The sequence below is a fragment of the Humulus lupulus genome, chromosome 5 (genome assembly GCF_963169125.1).
Source record: "Humulus lupulus chromosome 5, drHumLupu1.1, whole genome shotgun sequence".
Classification (NCBI taxonomy): domain Eukaryota; kingdom Viridiplantae; phylum Streptophyta; class Magnoliopsida; order Rosales; family Cannabaceae; genus Humulus; species Humulus lupulus.
This window is the reverse complement of record NC_084797.1, coordinates 233,133,325-233,148,137: the sequence shown is the minus strand read 5'-3', so window position 1 is coordinate 233,148,137 and position 14,813 is coordinate 233,133,325. Positions and strand designations below refer to the sequence as shown.

At 34.3% G+C, this 14,813-nt stretch overlaps 1 protein-coding gene across 1 annotated transcript; it reads left to right on the top strand.

The window, feature by feature from the left end:
• Window positions 1–8,898: 8,898 nt before the first annotated feature.
• Window positions 8,899–11,418, top strand: LOC133778387 (probable CoA ligase CCL9). Its single transcript, XM_062218285.1, has 4 exons — window positions 8,899–9,236; window positions 9,344–10,394; window positions 10,653–10,756; window positions 10,857–11,418. The coding sequence occupies exons 1-4, from the start codon at window positions 9,033–9,035 to the stop codon at window positions 11,073–11,075; spliced, it is 1,578 nt and encodes a 525-aa protein (XP_062074269.1). The 5' UTR covers window positions 8,899–9,032; the 3' UTR covers window positions 11,076–11,418.
• The last annotated feature ends 3,395 nt before the right edge of the window (window positions 11,419–14,813 follow it).

Here is a 14,813-nt window from a genome sequence, read left to right as displayed (position 1 = left end):
TAATATTCTTTGTGTAAGATGTGTCATTAAATTCTACACATCCATGCTTAGAACAAAAATATTATGTTTTGCCTTATAAATAATGTTCATTGATTTATTTGTTATTTCATTAGATTGATTTACACTAAATGCTTTGAAATTATAATTTTGAAAAGTGAAGATAAGTCCTATCTTTTTATAAGTAATTTGTGCTTAAAATTATAAATCTATTTGGAAAATGATAGTTTGAATTATTTTAACCATCACTAAAACTTGTGAATCAATATACTAATAAATATTATTAAACTTACATTTTGTGGATTCTAGTATCTTAATAATCTTTTCTTTTAACACTTATTTTCAAATCATTATTGCTTTATTTTTATTCTCTTAAATAGCTTTATTTTTCAATCTTTTATTTTATGTTCATAATATTAAAATTCATCAATCTTAGGAGCTAGGTTAGAATTTATTACTTTTGATATAAAATAGTTTTCTTTTTTATTTTAGACAACTCCTTTGGGTTCGATCTCGTGCTTACACAAACACTATATTCCATATACGATTCGTGCGCTTGCGAGTATAAATTTTTAAAACATACCCGTTTTGGGTTCATCATGCCTCAATAATAACTAGAGCTGTAAATGTGGGCCGCCCGGCCCGGCTCGGCCCACATTTTTCGTGCCTCCGGTAAATTCGGGCCGGGCCGGGCCAGCCCGTGTAAGAAAGTGGGCCGGGCCGGGCCAGCCCGCATAAAAATATATAGGCCCAGCACGGCCCACAAGCACGGCCCACACGGGCCACGTGCTGGGCCGGACCGGGCCCAGATCGTGCCAGCCCATATTTCTAAAGTGGGCCAGCCCATTTTTTAAAATGGGCTTTTTTCGTGCCCTAAAAATGGGCCTCAAGTCAGCCAAAATCTGGGCCTAATTTGAGCCCACTTTTTTTTACCTGTTTTACTTTTTACATACATATATATATATATGTATATTTACTTAATTAACACAATAACAATTCCAAATTTAAAAATAAAAATAAAATAAACATTGCCTCATTAAAAACTTTACCAAGAAAAAGTTTAAGAAATAAAATCTATAAAAATAGTATGATATTTTTACATACTATAAAAAAATGATGATATAATAGTAATTTTTTTATTTATTTGAGTTTAATTCGGGCTTTTTGTGTGCCGTGCTTTCGGGCTTTTTATATTCGTGCTTACGTGTCGTGCTTTCGTGTCGTGCTTTCGGGCTTGTCATGCCGTGCCGTGCCCGTGCCTGGCCCGCGCCCATATTTTTTCGTGTCGTGCCTGGCCCAAGCCCATATTTTTTCGTGTCGTGTCGTGCTCGTGCCGTTCTCAAAAGCCCGGCCCGTATTTACAGCTCTAATAATAACCATATGCAAATGAGAAAGATTGCTAAGCATTCAATATGCTATCAATGTTCACATTTAAACATCCAACATGCATCAAGAATAACCATGTATGTCACATATGGGGTGCAATTTTCTTACCTTTGGTCCAAGCACAGGTTACCAATAAACAAGCCACAAGCACGATCCCGATTCCAAGTCTCTAGTGAAAACCTAGTCACAACCATAAACGATGCTCCAATGAGTTCAATTTCAAAACCAATCCCGGAACCAAGACCTAGCCTCCAAGACATCAAATCCCACTAATCGGGGTAGTAGGAATGATCCCAAGGCCTGAAACCAAGCTCCCGAGGTCAAAACACCCAAACGGGCTCAAAACTACCCAAGAGCCGCGGCCCTAACACCATGAGCCACGACCCCCAGCCACAACAGGAGCAAGGGCCGCGGAGCCCCTCACTCAGGGCCACAACGCCCAGTAAGGCCAAAATGCCTCCACCTGCTTCATTGAGCTAGGGCCGCGGCCCAACTTCGGGCCAGCCATTTTTCTCTGTTTTCAACCTTTTAAAACCTCCCAAAAACATACCTAAACACCTCCAAATCCAAAAATCAAAGTTCCCAAACATTCCCATGCTCCAAAACCCATAAATCCCAAGCTTCAATTCTAACAAAAACTCATCAAAACACAAAGTCCAATTCAAGCTTAAAAGCTTTAAAAACTTAAAACTTAAAACTTGTATTACCTCCAATAAAGTTGTTTCCAACTAAATCCTTCGGCTAAAAAGCTTATAATCTTCCCTAGGATCGCCATGACACGATCCCTGCTTGAATCCGAGTCCTAGAACTCAACTTACATTCGAAAATGCGATCGGGAGATGAAAGGAAACTTAGAGGGAGAGAGAACGTACATAACGTTCTTTTTATTCTTTTAAAATGTTACTTCAAGCTTAAGTAGCTTCAACCAAATCCTAACGCTCGGGGTCCCGAAAACACCCCCGGGGACAAAATAGTCAAAACCTCCAAAATTCCCCCCCTGATCTTACTAATTCCCAATTTATTACCAAATATTAATTCTCATTACCCAATAACCCGGTAATGCTCTAAATACCCCTTGACTCACTCCAAGTCAAGAATAAATCCCGTGGTGAGTTTCCCACTAGCTTACCTCCTAGGATCGTCTTGTGCTGAGTAACCCTGGCATAACCAAATAATAATAAAGCACCACACACATATCACATATATGCCAAATATGCCCGAAATGGCCAAAATATGAAAATCACCCAATTACTCAAAAATGAGTTCACATGCATATTTAATACACCTAACACATGCATATTATCATTTAATAACACAATAGATCAATTATGGTCCTCCCGGCCTCCTAATCAAGGTCTTAATCCTTATTAAGAAATTTGGGGCATTGCAATTTTCTTGGCATAGAAGTACAGAAAAATGATGATGGTATTTTTGTTTCTCAAAAGAAATATGTCCAAGAAATTTTAGACAGGTTCCAAATGAAGAATTTTAATTCTGTGGGCACTCCAACTGAGGTTGGTTTGAAGCTTATCAAAGATCCTGAAGGAAAGAAGGCTGATAGCACTCTATATAAGCAAATAGTTGGAAGCCTTGTGTATTTGACAGCCACAAGGCCAGATATAATGCATAGTGTGAGTCTTATTAGCAGGTATATGGAATGTCCAAGGGAGATACATCTTCTTGCTGCAAAGAGAATTTTTCGGTACTTGCGGGGTACAACTGATTTCGGGCTCTTCTACCAGAAGGGAGAAAAATCAGATTTAGTTGGTTTTGCTGACTGTGATTATGCAGGAGATTTGGATGATAGAAGAAGCACATTTGGTTATGTTTTTATGATGGGCTCAGGAGAAGTTTCATGGTCTTCAAAGAAGCAAGCAATTGTCACATTATCAACAACTGAAGCAGAGTTTGTAGCTGCAACAACTAGTGCCTGTCAAGCTGTTTGGCTGAGGAAGATTCTTGAAGAGTTACACTTCAAGCAAGAGGGAGCTGCCATAATTTATTGTGACAATAGCTCAGCAATTAAACTTTCTAAATATCCAGTTCTTCATGGTAGAAGCAAGCACATTGATGTGAAGTATCATTACTTAAGGGAGCGCACTGTGGAAGGCGCTATTGATCTTATTTATTGCAAAAGTGAAGATCAAGTTGATGATGTATTCACAAAGCCTCTCAAATTGGCTACATTTGAAAAACTAAGATGCTTGGTATATGTGGCTTGGATGATCAAGTTTGAGAGATGGGAGTAAACTGAGTGTTTGTAAATACATCATTTTAAGAGAGGGAATGTTAGAAAAAATAAATTTATGAATTAATATGTTTTGCACGTGTCTTTAGGTGAGGATTGTCCTATTCTAATGGAGTTAGTGTAGTAGTGGTCTGTAGTGTGAAGTGTGTAGTTAGTGATCTTATTTTTCAGCAATAACCATTGGTTAATAGCTCTATATAAAGAGTAAGTGCTTGTACGAATTGGTGTAATTCAGATAATAACAAAAAAGTTTGCCTTCTATCTTCTATATACGTGATATATTTTAACTTGGCAAAGAACTCCCAATACACATATCGCAAGCTACAATCTGGTTGCCCATAGAAACCGGTATAGCATTGCAGCCCATTATGAGATGTAACCCACACATCAATATAGTTCCTCGAGTACCTAATAAGATCAAGTGTAATTTTATTTGTCCAAAAAAGACATAGGCGGCTCCCACTTCTCCCAACTTTATCTACCACAAGTTTACCATCAAAACCAAGTCTCATAAACCTTTAAACTATATTGAAACGCCCTCTTGTTAAGATTTTGTCTTATAAACCTTTAAATTTCATAAAAAAAAAAGAAAATATTAAAGTAATAAAAATATGAAAATTTATGCATGCCGACATATAATTAAAACATATCTTCTAAATATTATTATTTTTCTGCGTTATATTTTTGTCTACTTTTATTTAAGTCCATAATTTTTTTTTTACTTATCTTCAAATTTTTATTATTAAGAGTCTAGCTCTATAGACAATTCTCGTGCATGCGTGTACTTAAAATAATTCATTAAAAAATTAATAACTAGCTTTTGAGATCTTCATCAAATCACCAATAAAATATTCTCACCAAATTATAATATATGGTATTGAAACTTCATTGTCATATATCTTAAAGTTTTTGCATTATTATAATTAATAATTCAAAATCCTAACAATCAAACCAAACCAAATCAAATAATCTACGTAAGTATACGTGCGTGGATTATAGTGAAATTCCTTCTAAACCTTTCCTTTACCAACTTATTGCTTCATTACTAATCTTTCCACTGTAAATATTAATATATTTATATATAATTAATATTGTCTGTCGACATATATATAGTATATACACGCTTTGAATTATATTTATATATGCTTCGTCTACAAGAAAGTGAATCAGATTAACTTTCAAGTTGTGAAATGTTTTTCATAAGTAAAAATAAATTAAATTAATTTTGTTTATTTCAAGTCAGACGTAGTCCAACTGTTTTTAACGGTCCTTGACACGACACCATAATGTACACATTAATATATTCACCTCTTACACCTAATGACTCAGCTGGTTTCCTAATTATATAATTATATATGGAGTAAACGGGATTTCATCCTTAATTAAATAACTTAACTTATAAAAAAGTTAATATCATCGTGGTTAATGCGTAATTATTAACAAATAACTAAAATTTACGACCACACATCTGGCTATCATATGAGATCGAGGCTACTTTCAATTTTTCTTTTATAAATATATTATTGATATTAATTAGTAAGTTAAAGTAATCTAGGGCAATCAATTGATGCCAAATTTGGTTACACGATCAAATAACTCTTTTATTATTTGCAGTTTTGTCTTTAGTTATAATTTTTTTATATTTCATCAATTAGAGATGTTTTAATTCTTTTTTTCTTTTGAAGTCAAAATTTAAAAATTATATTTTATGTAGGAGCATCTATGATGGGTTGTCAAATTTGGGAGTTACATTGTAGTATTTTTGTATAAAATGTTTCTCTAATGATATTTTAAAATTTTTTGAAAAATTTGATACACTACAAATTGTGTCAAATTTAGTAGCATGAGTCAAATTTGACAAATAATAAATATATTTTTTTATTTGTAGTACTGCCAATGATTATTAACTAGAGATTTTAATATATTTTTTAATTATAATATTATCATTAATTTTTTTATTAACTTTCATTTATGATATATAGTTATTTTTTATATTAATTTATATTTTTAAAATGCTATTATACAATGTGTACTGTGCATAATTATAAATATTATGCATTGAAGATAGTCTGATATTTTGGCGTAAATTTTGTAAGTATATAAATAAATATGGCCGACTAAGCAAAGAATATGCCGATGACAGTGCATATTACAAAGAGATTTTTTTATATAAAATACTTATTTTCGCTACAAAAAATATGTTGTTATGATCATTTTTTTTTAAAATTTTATAAGAATTTTTTTACATTTTTATGATTTTTATTTTTATTTTTTTTGTTGTTTTTATTAGTTGATGTTTAATTGTTGTGATATATATTATTATTTTGTATTTTTTTTAAGTTTATTTTGGATTGATTGAGTGAGTTATTTTTAAGTTGTTTTTTAATTATTTTTCTTAAAAAAGTAAGAAAAAACTAAAAAAATAAATATGTATTTAACCAAAAATAAATAAAAAACCCTATTACAAATCATTTACGTGGAAACAAGCCTTGTAGTGCTACCAACCAGCTAAGTCTCCACTACTCCACTGTAAAGACTTGTCACGGTCCCACCCTCTTCTCGTTTTACCTTAATAAAGTGAAACATGTGACTTAATTGCTTCTTTTCCTTTAAAAAAAATTATTTTTTACAATTTTTATTGTTTGTACTAAATTTAAATTATAGGCTTTAAATTAGTAAACAATTATTTTCTACTATTTTTTATTTTTCATTAATTACTTTTTTTTAATATTTTTTGTTATTAGCAATAAATATTCTAAACAAAATTTAAATTTATAGACATATTAAAGTTAAGAATATTTGATATTTAAAAAAATTAGTTTGAGAAAAAAAGTAAAGTAAATGTATTATTATTTTGGATTTAATTAAAATACTGAAAGTTGAATTCAAGAGACTAAAACAGTATATACACTTTTTTTAATCATTATGATAGTTATGGTATTTATTTTAGATTTTTTAAACATAAAATTAAAATAGTATTTAGTTAAATTAAACACAAGATTATCTAGATATTATTTTAGGCAATTTTGAACAACAATTTCAAACTGTTCACTTGTTTTTTCATTGTTTCTTTGGTTCCGATGGATGATTTGGGTGGCTTAGGCAATCGCGGGCAGGTTGCTCTTCTTCTTTGATGTTCGACAAGTTTTGAGACCTTTGCAGAAAGGGATGTATTGTGTGTTAACAGTGTTCATCAATAATGTTTTTTGTTGTTGTGTTTTGGTATGTATTTCATTTTGTTGTTTTTAGATTTTATGTGTTAAATAATTGTACTTTTTGTCACCCTTCATCTACTGATGGTATTGGCTTTTGCCATATTTTGTATTTATTTTACTTATAGATTTATTTAGGTTTTCACTGTTGTGATGAGTCCATTGATGATCCCACCAAAGTGTTTTATCTAAGAAAAGTATAATCACTATTATTTAAATATTAAAGGAATTTCAATTTAGTTGTTTGATTTGAGTTTGTATAAGTGGTTATTGGCTTAGATAATTAACTCTTTGAGATTTTTAATTCACCTAATTTATTTATTGTGGAACATGATCAAGCTCTCTATGCACCGAAAACTTGAAATAAACAAAACAAAGAAAAGAAAAGAGTTATACCCATAAATCTCAGCTGTTTGACTTTTTCTGATTAATTAATTAATTAAATCAGATTAAATGTCAAAACCACCATTAAGAAAAGAGATTGTAGATCCAGTCCTTGCTAGAATGTTTTCGTTAATTATTCTTATAGCTAATCAAATATAAATCACTCCTTAATTTCTTCAACATTACATATATTATTATTATTATCATATATATAATAGTTTTTTAATAATTTATATATATTATACTCTTCTTATATCTACATATTTTACAAACCGTGACTCAATCACACCGTATCTTTTTGGAAAATTTACACCCAGTACTGGAAATTTAAATAAAAATTTGAAAAAAAAATGAAATTTTACAAAAATTATAAAACTACAGATAACAGAATTTGTAAACTTTGTTAAAAAAAAAATCTGCATATTTTTGTAATTTTTTACAAATTCTATAATTTTAATATTTTAAAAAAATATTTTTATAAATTTCCCGCTCTTTTTCTTATTAAAAAATCTACAATAATGTTAAACTCGACGTTCATTATAAAATCACAGTTTTGCTTAGGGTCGAGTCCAGGACACGTTCATTTGAGAATATAATATCATTAATTTATTTAATATAATGTAAACTATACTTACTTCTATTTATTTATGACACATTTACGTAGTTGGAAAAAAATCGTAAAATCGTAAGAATTCCTTTTCCCAAAAAATAAAAATATCGTAACTAGGGTGTTCATTGGATGACATTCAATGTTTTTAAGCCCATCCGATCCGATCCAATCATCCAATTGGATGTTGGATTTTTGGAACCGATCCGATCCAATCATCTTGAACCAACCGATCCGATCCGATCCAATGGATGATTGGATCGGTTCGGTTCCATCCATTGGATGCATCCATTGGATCGGATCGGATCCATCCGATATTTTAAAACATTTATTTAGGTTGATTTTTTTTTAAAAAATATATTATTTCAATTATAAAAATACTAATTACTCATCCAAATAATAAAAATACAGTAAATGTAATAAAATATAATATATTTTAACTTAAAAAAATATATATAATATATTTTTTATCTGAATATTAATTGGATGGTATTGGATCATTATTGGATTGGATCGGTCGGTTGGATCCATTGGATTTACATGTCATCCAAGAACCGACCGATCCAATATTGCATTTTTAAAAATGTCATCCGATCCAATCCAATCATGATTGGATATCCAATTTTTAACAGTCGGTTGACATTCGGTCGGTTTGTTATTGGATCGGATCATTTCTGCACAGCTCTAATCGTAACAATCTTTCTAGGCAATATCGTCACGAGCCGTCTAGAGAAAGTTTGGGGTTAAGGGGTCCCACTTTTCTTCCCCAAAACGACAAGCATGGAGAACCGCTGATAATATTAATAATGCATGAAACTGTCGTCGTTTTGCCACAGTGATGAGTCCAAGTGTCTCGATAATAAGACGCGATAGAGATTCGGGGAAACACGCTTTTCTATGCCTCGCACACTCAATCTGACCGTTCTAATTTGACACGTGTCTTACCGCTCCCAGTTCAACTTGCCACCACTATCCACCCGCGCTTTATTAACACACAAAAAAAAAAAAAATAATAATGATAAAAAAATCTCCTATATATATGTGTGTGAAACCTAGGCAACCTCTTCAACTCCACTCAAACCAATTTCACCTGTATTTTGAAGTTTAAAACAATTATTATTGTCCTCAATTTTTTTTACATACAAATACAAATTTCTCAAAAATTCTAAAAATACAGATTAGGATTTGAAGAAAAAAAATGGCGAATAATATAACCTTGACTGGTTTGTTGAAGAAGGCAGCCGCAGAATTTTCCGATCGACGAGCTATTTTAGTTTCCGGTAAATTCCATTTGACTCATGCCCGATTACAGGAGATTGTTGATCACGCTGCTTCTCTCTTACTCGCCTCCGGCGTCGGCCACGGCGATGTCGTTGCTCTCACCTTTCCCAATACCATCGAGGTATATATTTATGTAGAAATAGACGGTTTCATTTGTTTTTTCTTTTCTTTTTCGACGTTTTCTTGGCAACCAAACGGGGGAGTAACGTACGCTTTTCTGTTTGGCAGTATATTGTGATGTTCTTGGCCGTGATTAGGTGTCGAGCCGTAGCCGCGCCGCTGAACTCGGCTTACACAGCTGAGGAGTTCGAGTTCTACCTCTCTGACTCAGAATCGAAACTGCTCATTACGCCACCTAAAGGAATCGAGGCGGCTCGAGCCGCGGCTTCGAAACTCAACATTACTCACGTGACAGCCACCCTCCCCGGAGGCGACGGCCTCATCGCTCTCTCTCCTTCTCCCAATAACGAGTCGAGCCTCGACGCGGTCGCCGAACTCACAAACGATCCGTCCGACGTGTCACTCTTCCTCCACACCTCCGGCACGACGAGTCGTCCCAAGGGAGTTCCCCTAACGCAGCTCAACTTGGCATCGTCGGTTCAGAACATAAAATCGATCTACAAACTCTCTGAGTCGGACTCGACCGTAGTGGTTCTCCCTTTATTCCACGTACACGGAATGATCGCCGGTTTGCTGAGCTCGCTCATCGCCGGATCAGCCGTGACTCTGCCGGCGGCCGGAAGATTCTCCGCCTCGACGTTTTGGTCGGACATGATCGCGTGCAACGCAACGTGGTATACAGCGGTCCCTACGATTCACCAGATCATTCTCGACCGCCACCTCAACAAGCCAGAGCCAACTTACCCAAAGCTGCGGTTTATTCGGAGCTGCAGCGCCTCGTTAGCGCCGACGATAATGGGTCGGCTCGAGGAGTCATTCGGCGCGCCGGTCTTGGAGGCGTATGCAATGACGGAAGCTGCTCATTTAATGGCTTCAAACCCATTGCCGGAAGATGGAGGCCACAAACCTGGCTCAGTTGGTAAGCCAGTGGGCCAAGAGATGGCAATTTTGGACCTGAATGGGTCGGCCCAATTACCAGGCTTCAGTGGCGAGGTTTGTATTAGAGGGCCCAATGTAACCAAAGGTTACAAGAATAACCCAGAAGCTAACAAAGCAGCTTTTCAATTCGGATGGTTTCACACCGGTGATGTCGGTTACTTCGACGAAGATGGTTATTTGCACCTTGTTGGCCGGATTAAGGAGCTCATCAACCGTGGAGGTAAATATTTTTTTTCCCAATTAATTTGGGTTTTAAATATATTTAATTAAACTCAAGGCTATGACATTTTGACTTTGCTTTCTTTAAAAAAAGTCGTTAAAATTTCAGGTACCCAATTTGACATTTTTGTGTTTGGTTGGTTTTCTTTGTTATGACTTTTGACAATAAGAGCTTTACAAGCTTTGTGTGCTACAATGGTCATAACCCATCACTATTACGAAGTTGGCATTAAATAGTGTTTGGTTTGTTTGGTTACAGGGGAAAAGATATCACCAATTGAAGTAGATGCAGTGCTTTTATCGCATCCAGACTTAGCTCAGGCAGTGGCTTTTGGAGTACCTGATGATAAATATGGTGAAGAGGTTGGTCCATTAATCTCATAAGAAAACTCTTCCAATAATTTGTTGCCTTAAATTTCACACCATAATTTTTAATTTTTTTTCAATGGGTGTATTTATTCAGATCAATTGCGCTGTAATTCCAAGGGAAGGATCAGAGGTAGACGAAGATGGGGTTTTACGTTTTTGCAAGAAAAACCTTGCAGCTTTCAAGGTCCCAAAGAAGGTCTTCATAACTGACTCTCTGCCCAAGACTGCCACCGGGAAGATCCAACGGCGGATCGTGGCCGAGCACTTCCTTGCTCAAATCTCCACCGCCAAAGTCCCCAAGTTTGGTGCTTAATTTTGTCAATGATTATATATATTATTTGTGACTTTGGTTACATGAAATTTCCCAAAGTCATAACAGTCCACTCTTGACATTTTTCAACACAATCTCTTTTTTCTTCAAAGACTGCATATGTATTAATGTTTTTTCTTTCATTCTTTTATATATTTTCATCTCTCAATACTTGGTATGTGGACTTTAACAAACAAACTAAAGATTTGGGTGAGTCCACATTTTGAGAATCGAGAGGAAAGTGTAAAAAAGATTGAAAAAAAGAGTGCTTGCATTTGTCTATATTTAGAGTGGATTATTTTATTTATGTAATAAGACAAATTTAGTTACAAAGCTTATTTTGTCATTTGTCAATCTCATAATAATATCATATTAATAAGAATAAGTAGCATTTTTGCTCCCGAACATCATGCCCCTTGAATAATTCGCGATGTTAAAAATTCTCTCGAACTATGCACGTTACTAAAATATGAGACTTCGATTAGATTTCATCCTATGTGCTAATAAATTGATGACGTAACATATTGTCTATTGATGTGGAAGTGTCATGTGTAGAATAATTATCAATTTTGCCTCCCGAACTTTCACCATTACCAAATTATATCCCTTTTATAAAAAAATATATATGTTTTCTCTTAAAAATAATAATTAAATCCTTAATAAATAAAAAAAATTAATTATTAACAAATAACTCTTTTTTACTTTTTCTTAAAAAATATTAATTAAAACTATTTTAGAATGAACATTTAAAATAAATACTAAAACAAAAAAAAACTTTTAATTAAAGAGGTGGACAAAAGACTTAAATAAATAAATACAAATTTTAATTTAAGAGGAGGACAAAGGGGAAAAAACTTTGTTTTACGATATATTTTTTAATTTTTATATTAACATATATATTGTAAAAGAAAAGAAAAAGTAAAAAAGAAAATATTTGCTATTAATTAGATTTTTATTTTTTGAGTATTTGAATTTTATTTAATTAATTTGAAACTTTTAGTATTGATTATTTTCTTAATCTTTTAAAATGATTTTTTTTTTAATTTTTAAGGATTTAATTATTAATTTTTTTTAAAAATTAGTCTTAATAAAAATGACACAATTTGGTAGTGGTCAAAGTTCGGGGGGCAAAATTTCTAATTATTCTAGACATGACACTGCCACATCAAGAGACAAAATACTACATCATCAATCCGTTAGCCACCTAGGAGCAAATCTAACAGAAGTCCCATATTTCAGTAACGTGCATAGTTCAGGGGAAAATTTTAATATCGCAAATCATTCGAGGGGCACAATCATACAGTGATCATAGTTCGAGAGGCAAAAATACTATTTATTATATTAATAAAACAGAGTTCAAATAATACTACTCAGATCCCCCACTAGAAATCCTCCATTTCTTTTAGGAATAATCTCGATCTTTCATGTAAGTATCAATAATGGAGTGTAATTTTGTATGTATGGCACTTATGTAAGCAATGAGTCACTACCAGACAGGTATTTCATTTCAATGAGTCACTACCAGATCAAAAGGGACCTTCAAATACCTAAGGTCCAAATAAAATGGCACATTATTACTTCAGAGAGAATTCTTTAAAATAATTGTACATAAAGAATTTTGAGTCCATATCAATTAACTTCATAATAAATAAAAGTGACACGTAGTTTATATACAAAATTAGTAATACGAGCTGACGAGTCTTTGATTGTGAGTAGAGTGAAAATAATATATAATCCAAAAGATATATATTTATATATGTAATATATACAAAGTGAGGATAGTATATAATCGAAAAGTGATATATATCTAACTATTTTATCATGGAAAAAACATTAATGAAGATGGTATGTAACAAAAATTTAGAAAAAGGTATCACCACATCTAATAAAGATATGGTCCCTTCAGCCTTGGGGGCCTTGGGGGCAATGTTGAGAAAATGAAATAATAGGCTAGTATTTGACAGTTGTATTGTGGTCCTAAGGTTGTTACACATTTAATCGTGTGTCTCCCTATTTGCCAATCATTGGCATTCTGTTATGATTTGGATATTATTGGGAGGATATTCCTTTGTATATGTGTAAAATGCTTAATGAGCTCGTTCTGTATATTCTGTCAGTATAAATATAGAGGCATACCTCTCTGTATACGTGAGCTAAGCATTACAATAAATTGTATTTTTTTATTTCCTTTCTCTTCTTTTATTACTTTTCAAACTTGGTATCAGAGACTTTAAGGCATCTGCCCTAATGTCGACCGGTGACTGTGGTGACTCGAATCCGTCCTCTGGCAAGGACCAAGCAGCCAGCAATGTTAGCTCTGCTCCCATCGACTCTTCCTCCACTCAGTCGTCCGTTCCAGTTCCTCAGTTCAGTAGTGCATTGAATCAACCTTTTGCCCTCAAGCTCGATCGCAATAATTTCTCCCTTTGGAAGATGGCGGTCGCGACGATAGTCAAGACAAAGCCCCCTGAGTTCCTTCCCAACGATACCAGTGACACCACTTCTCCTGAAATCAACCCAGACTTTGAGCATTGGATTGTCCACAATCAGTTACTCCTTGGGTGGCTCAATGGCTCCATGCAAGAACAGATTGCCACTGACGTAATGGGCTGGGACTCCTACGCTTCACTCTGGCGCAACCTCGATGCCCTTTCCGAAGCAAGCTCCAAGTCTCGGATGGATGAGCTCAGAACTGAAATCCAGACCGCACGCAAGGGGTCTCTCGCCATGCCCGAATATCTCCGTCAAAAACACCAATGGGCCGACATTCTTTCCCTAGCAGGTGACCCCTACCCTGAACGTCATTTAGTTGCTAACATTTTTTCTGGTTTGGATGTAGAATATTTACCCATAATCGTTCAGGTTGAAGCACACTCATCCACCTCATGGCAGGAGCTCCAAGATATACTCCTGAGCTTTAACATTAAAATGGAGAGATTGAGTGCTCTCTAAGGTACTTCAAAGCTCCCAAACTCCTCTGCCTTACCTCAAGCTAACTTTGCTCATAAGTCTTAGGGTTCTAATCAGAGCAAGGGCTCTTTCTCTGAGTCGTTTTCCAACCAAAACCACGGGGGCTATCCTAACAGAGGTGGAGGAAGGTCTCGAGGCAGGGGTGGACGATCCAATATTTAAAACCCACTTGCCAAGTTTGTGGGAGATTTGGACATTCGGCTGCTATCTGTTATAACAAATACGTGGCAACAATCAAAGCAAACCGGCCTCAAACCCTTTTGCTTTCATAGCCACACCAAAAATGGTCGAAAACGACCAGTAGTATGCTGACAGTGGCGCCAACCACCATATCACCTCAGATGCAGCCAACTTGTAGCAGAAAAATGAATACCATGGTAAGGATAACCTGGTAGTTGGGAATGGTAACACTCTACAAATTGCTCATACTAGTAATATACATATTAATACTACATCTAATTATAATCTGCTGCTGAAAGATATATTACATGTTCCCCATATTACCAAGAACCTTATTAGCATCTCTAAGCTAACTTTAGATAATAATGTTCTCATTGAATTTTTGTCTGACTGTTGTTTTGTGAAGGACAAACAAACAAGGAAGGTGTTTCTTCAAGGGAGACTTAGAGATGGGATTTATCAATTTGAGACACCTTCAGCTCAAATCCAAAAACCAGTGGAGTCACCAGACTCTTTAAATTTCAAGAAGTTGTCTTCAACACTTGCACTTTTAAGTCAGCTCGAGTCTTGTCAGTCTTTAAATTCCAAGAA

What these genes read in the sequence shown, in the direction of transcription:
- LOC133778387 (XM_062218285.1), top strand. Translation starts at nt 9,033, where the DNA reads ATGGCGAATAATATAACCTTGACTGGTTTGTTGAAGAAGGCAGCCGCA. An exon ending in CCTTTCCCAATACCATCGAG is followed by an intron (nt 9,237 to 9,343) that starts GTATATATTTAT and finishes TCTGTTTGGCAG; the next exon opens with TATATTGTGATGTTCTTGGC. An exon ending in ATGATAAATATGGTGAAGAG is followed by an intron (nt 10,757 to 10,856) that starts GTTGGTCCATTA and finishes GTATTTATTCAG; the next exon opens with ATCAATTGCGCTGTAATTCC.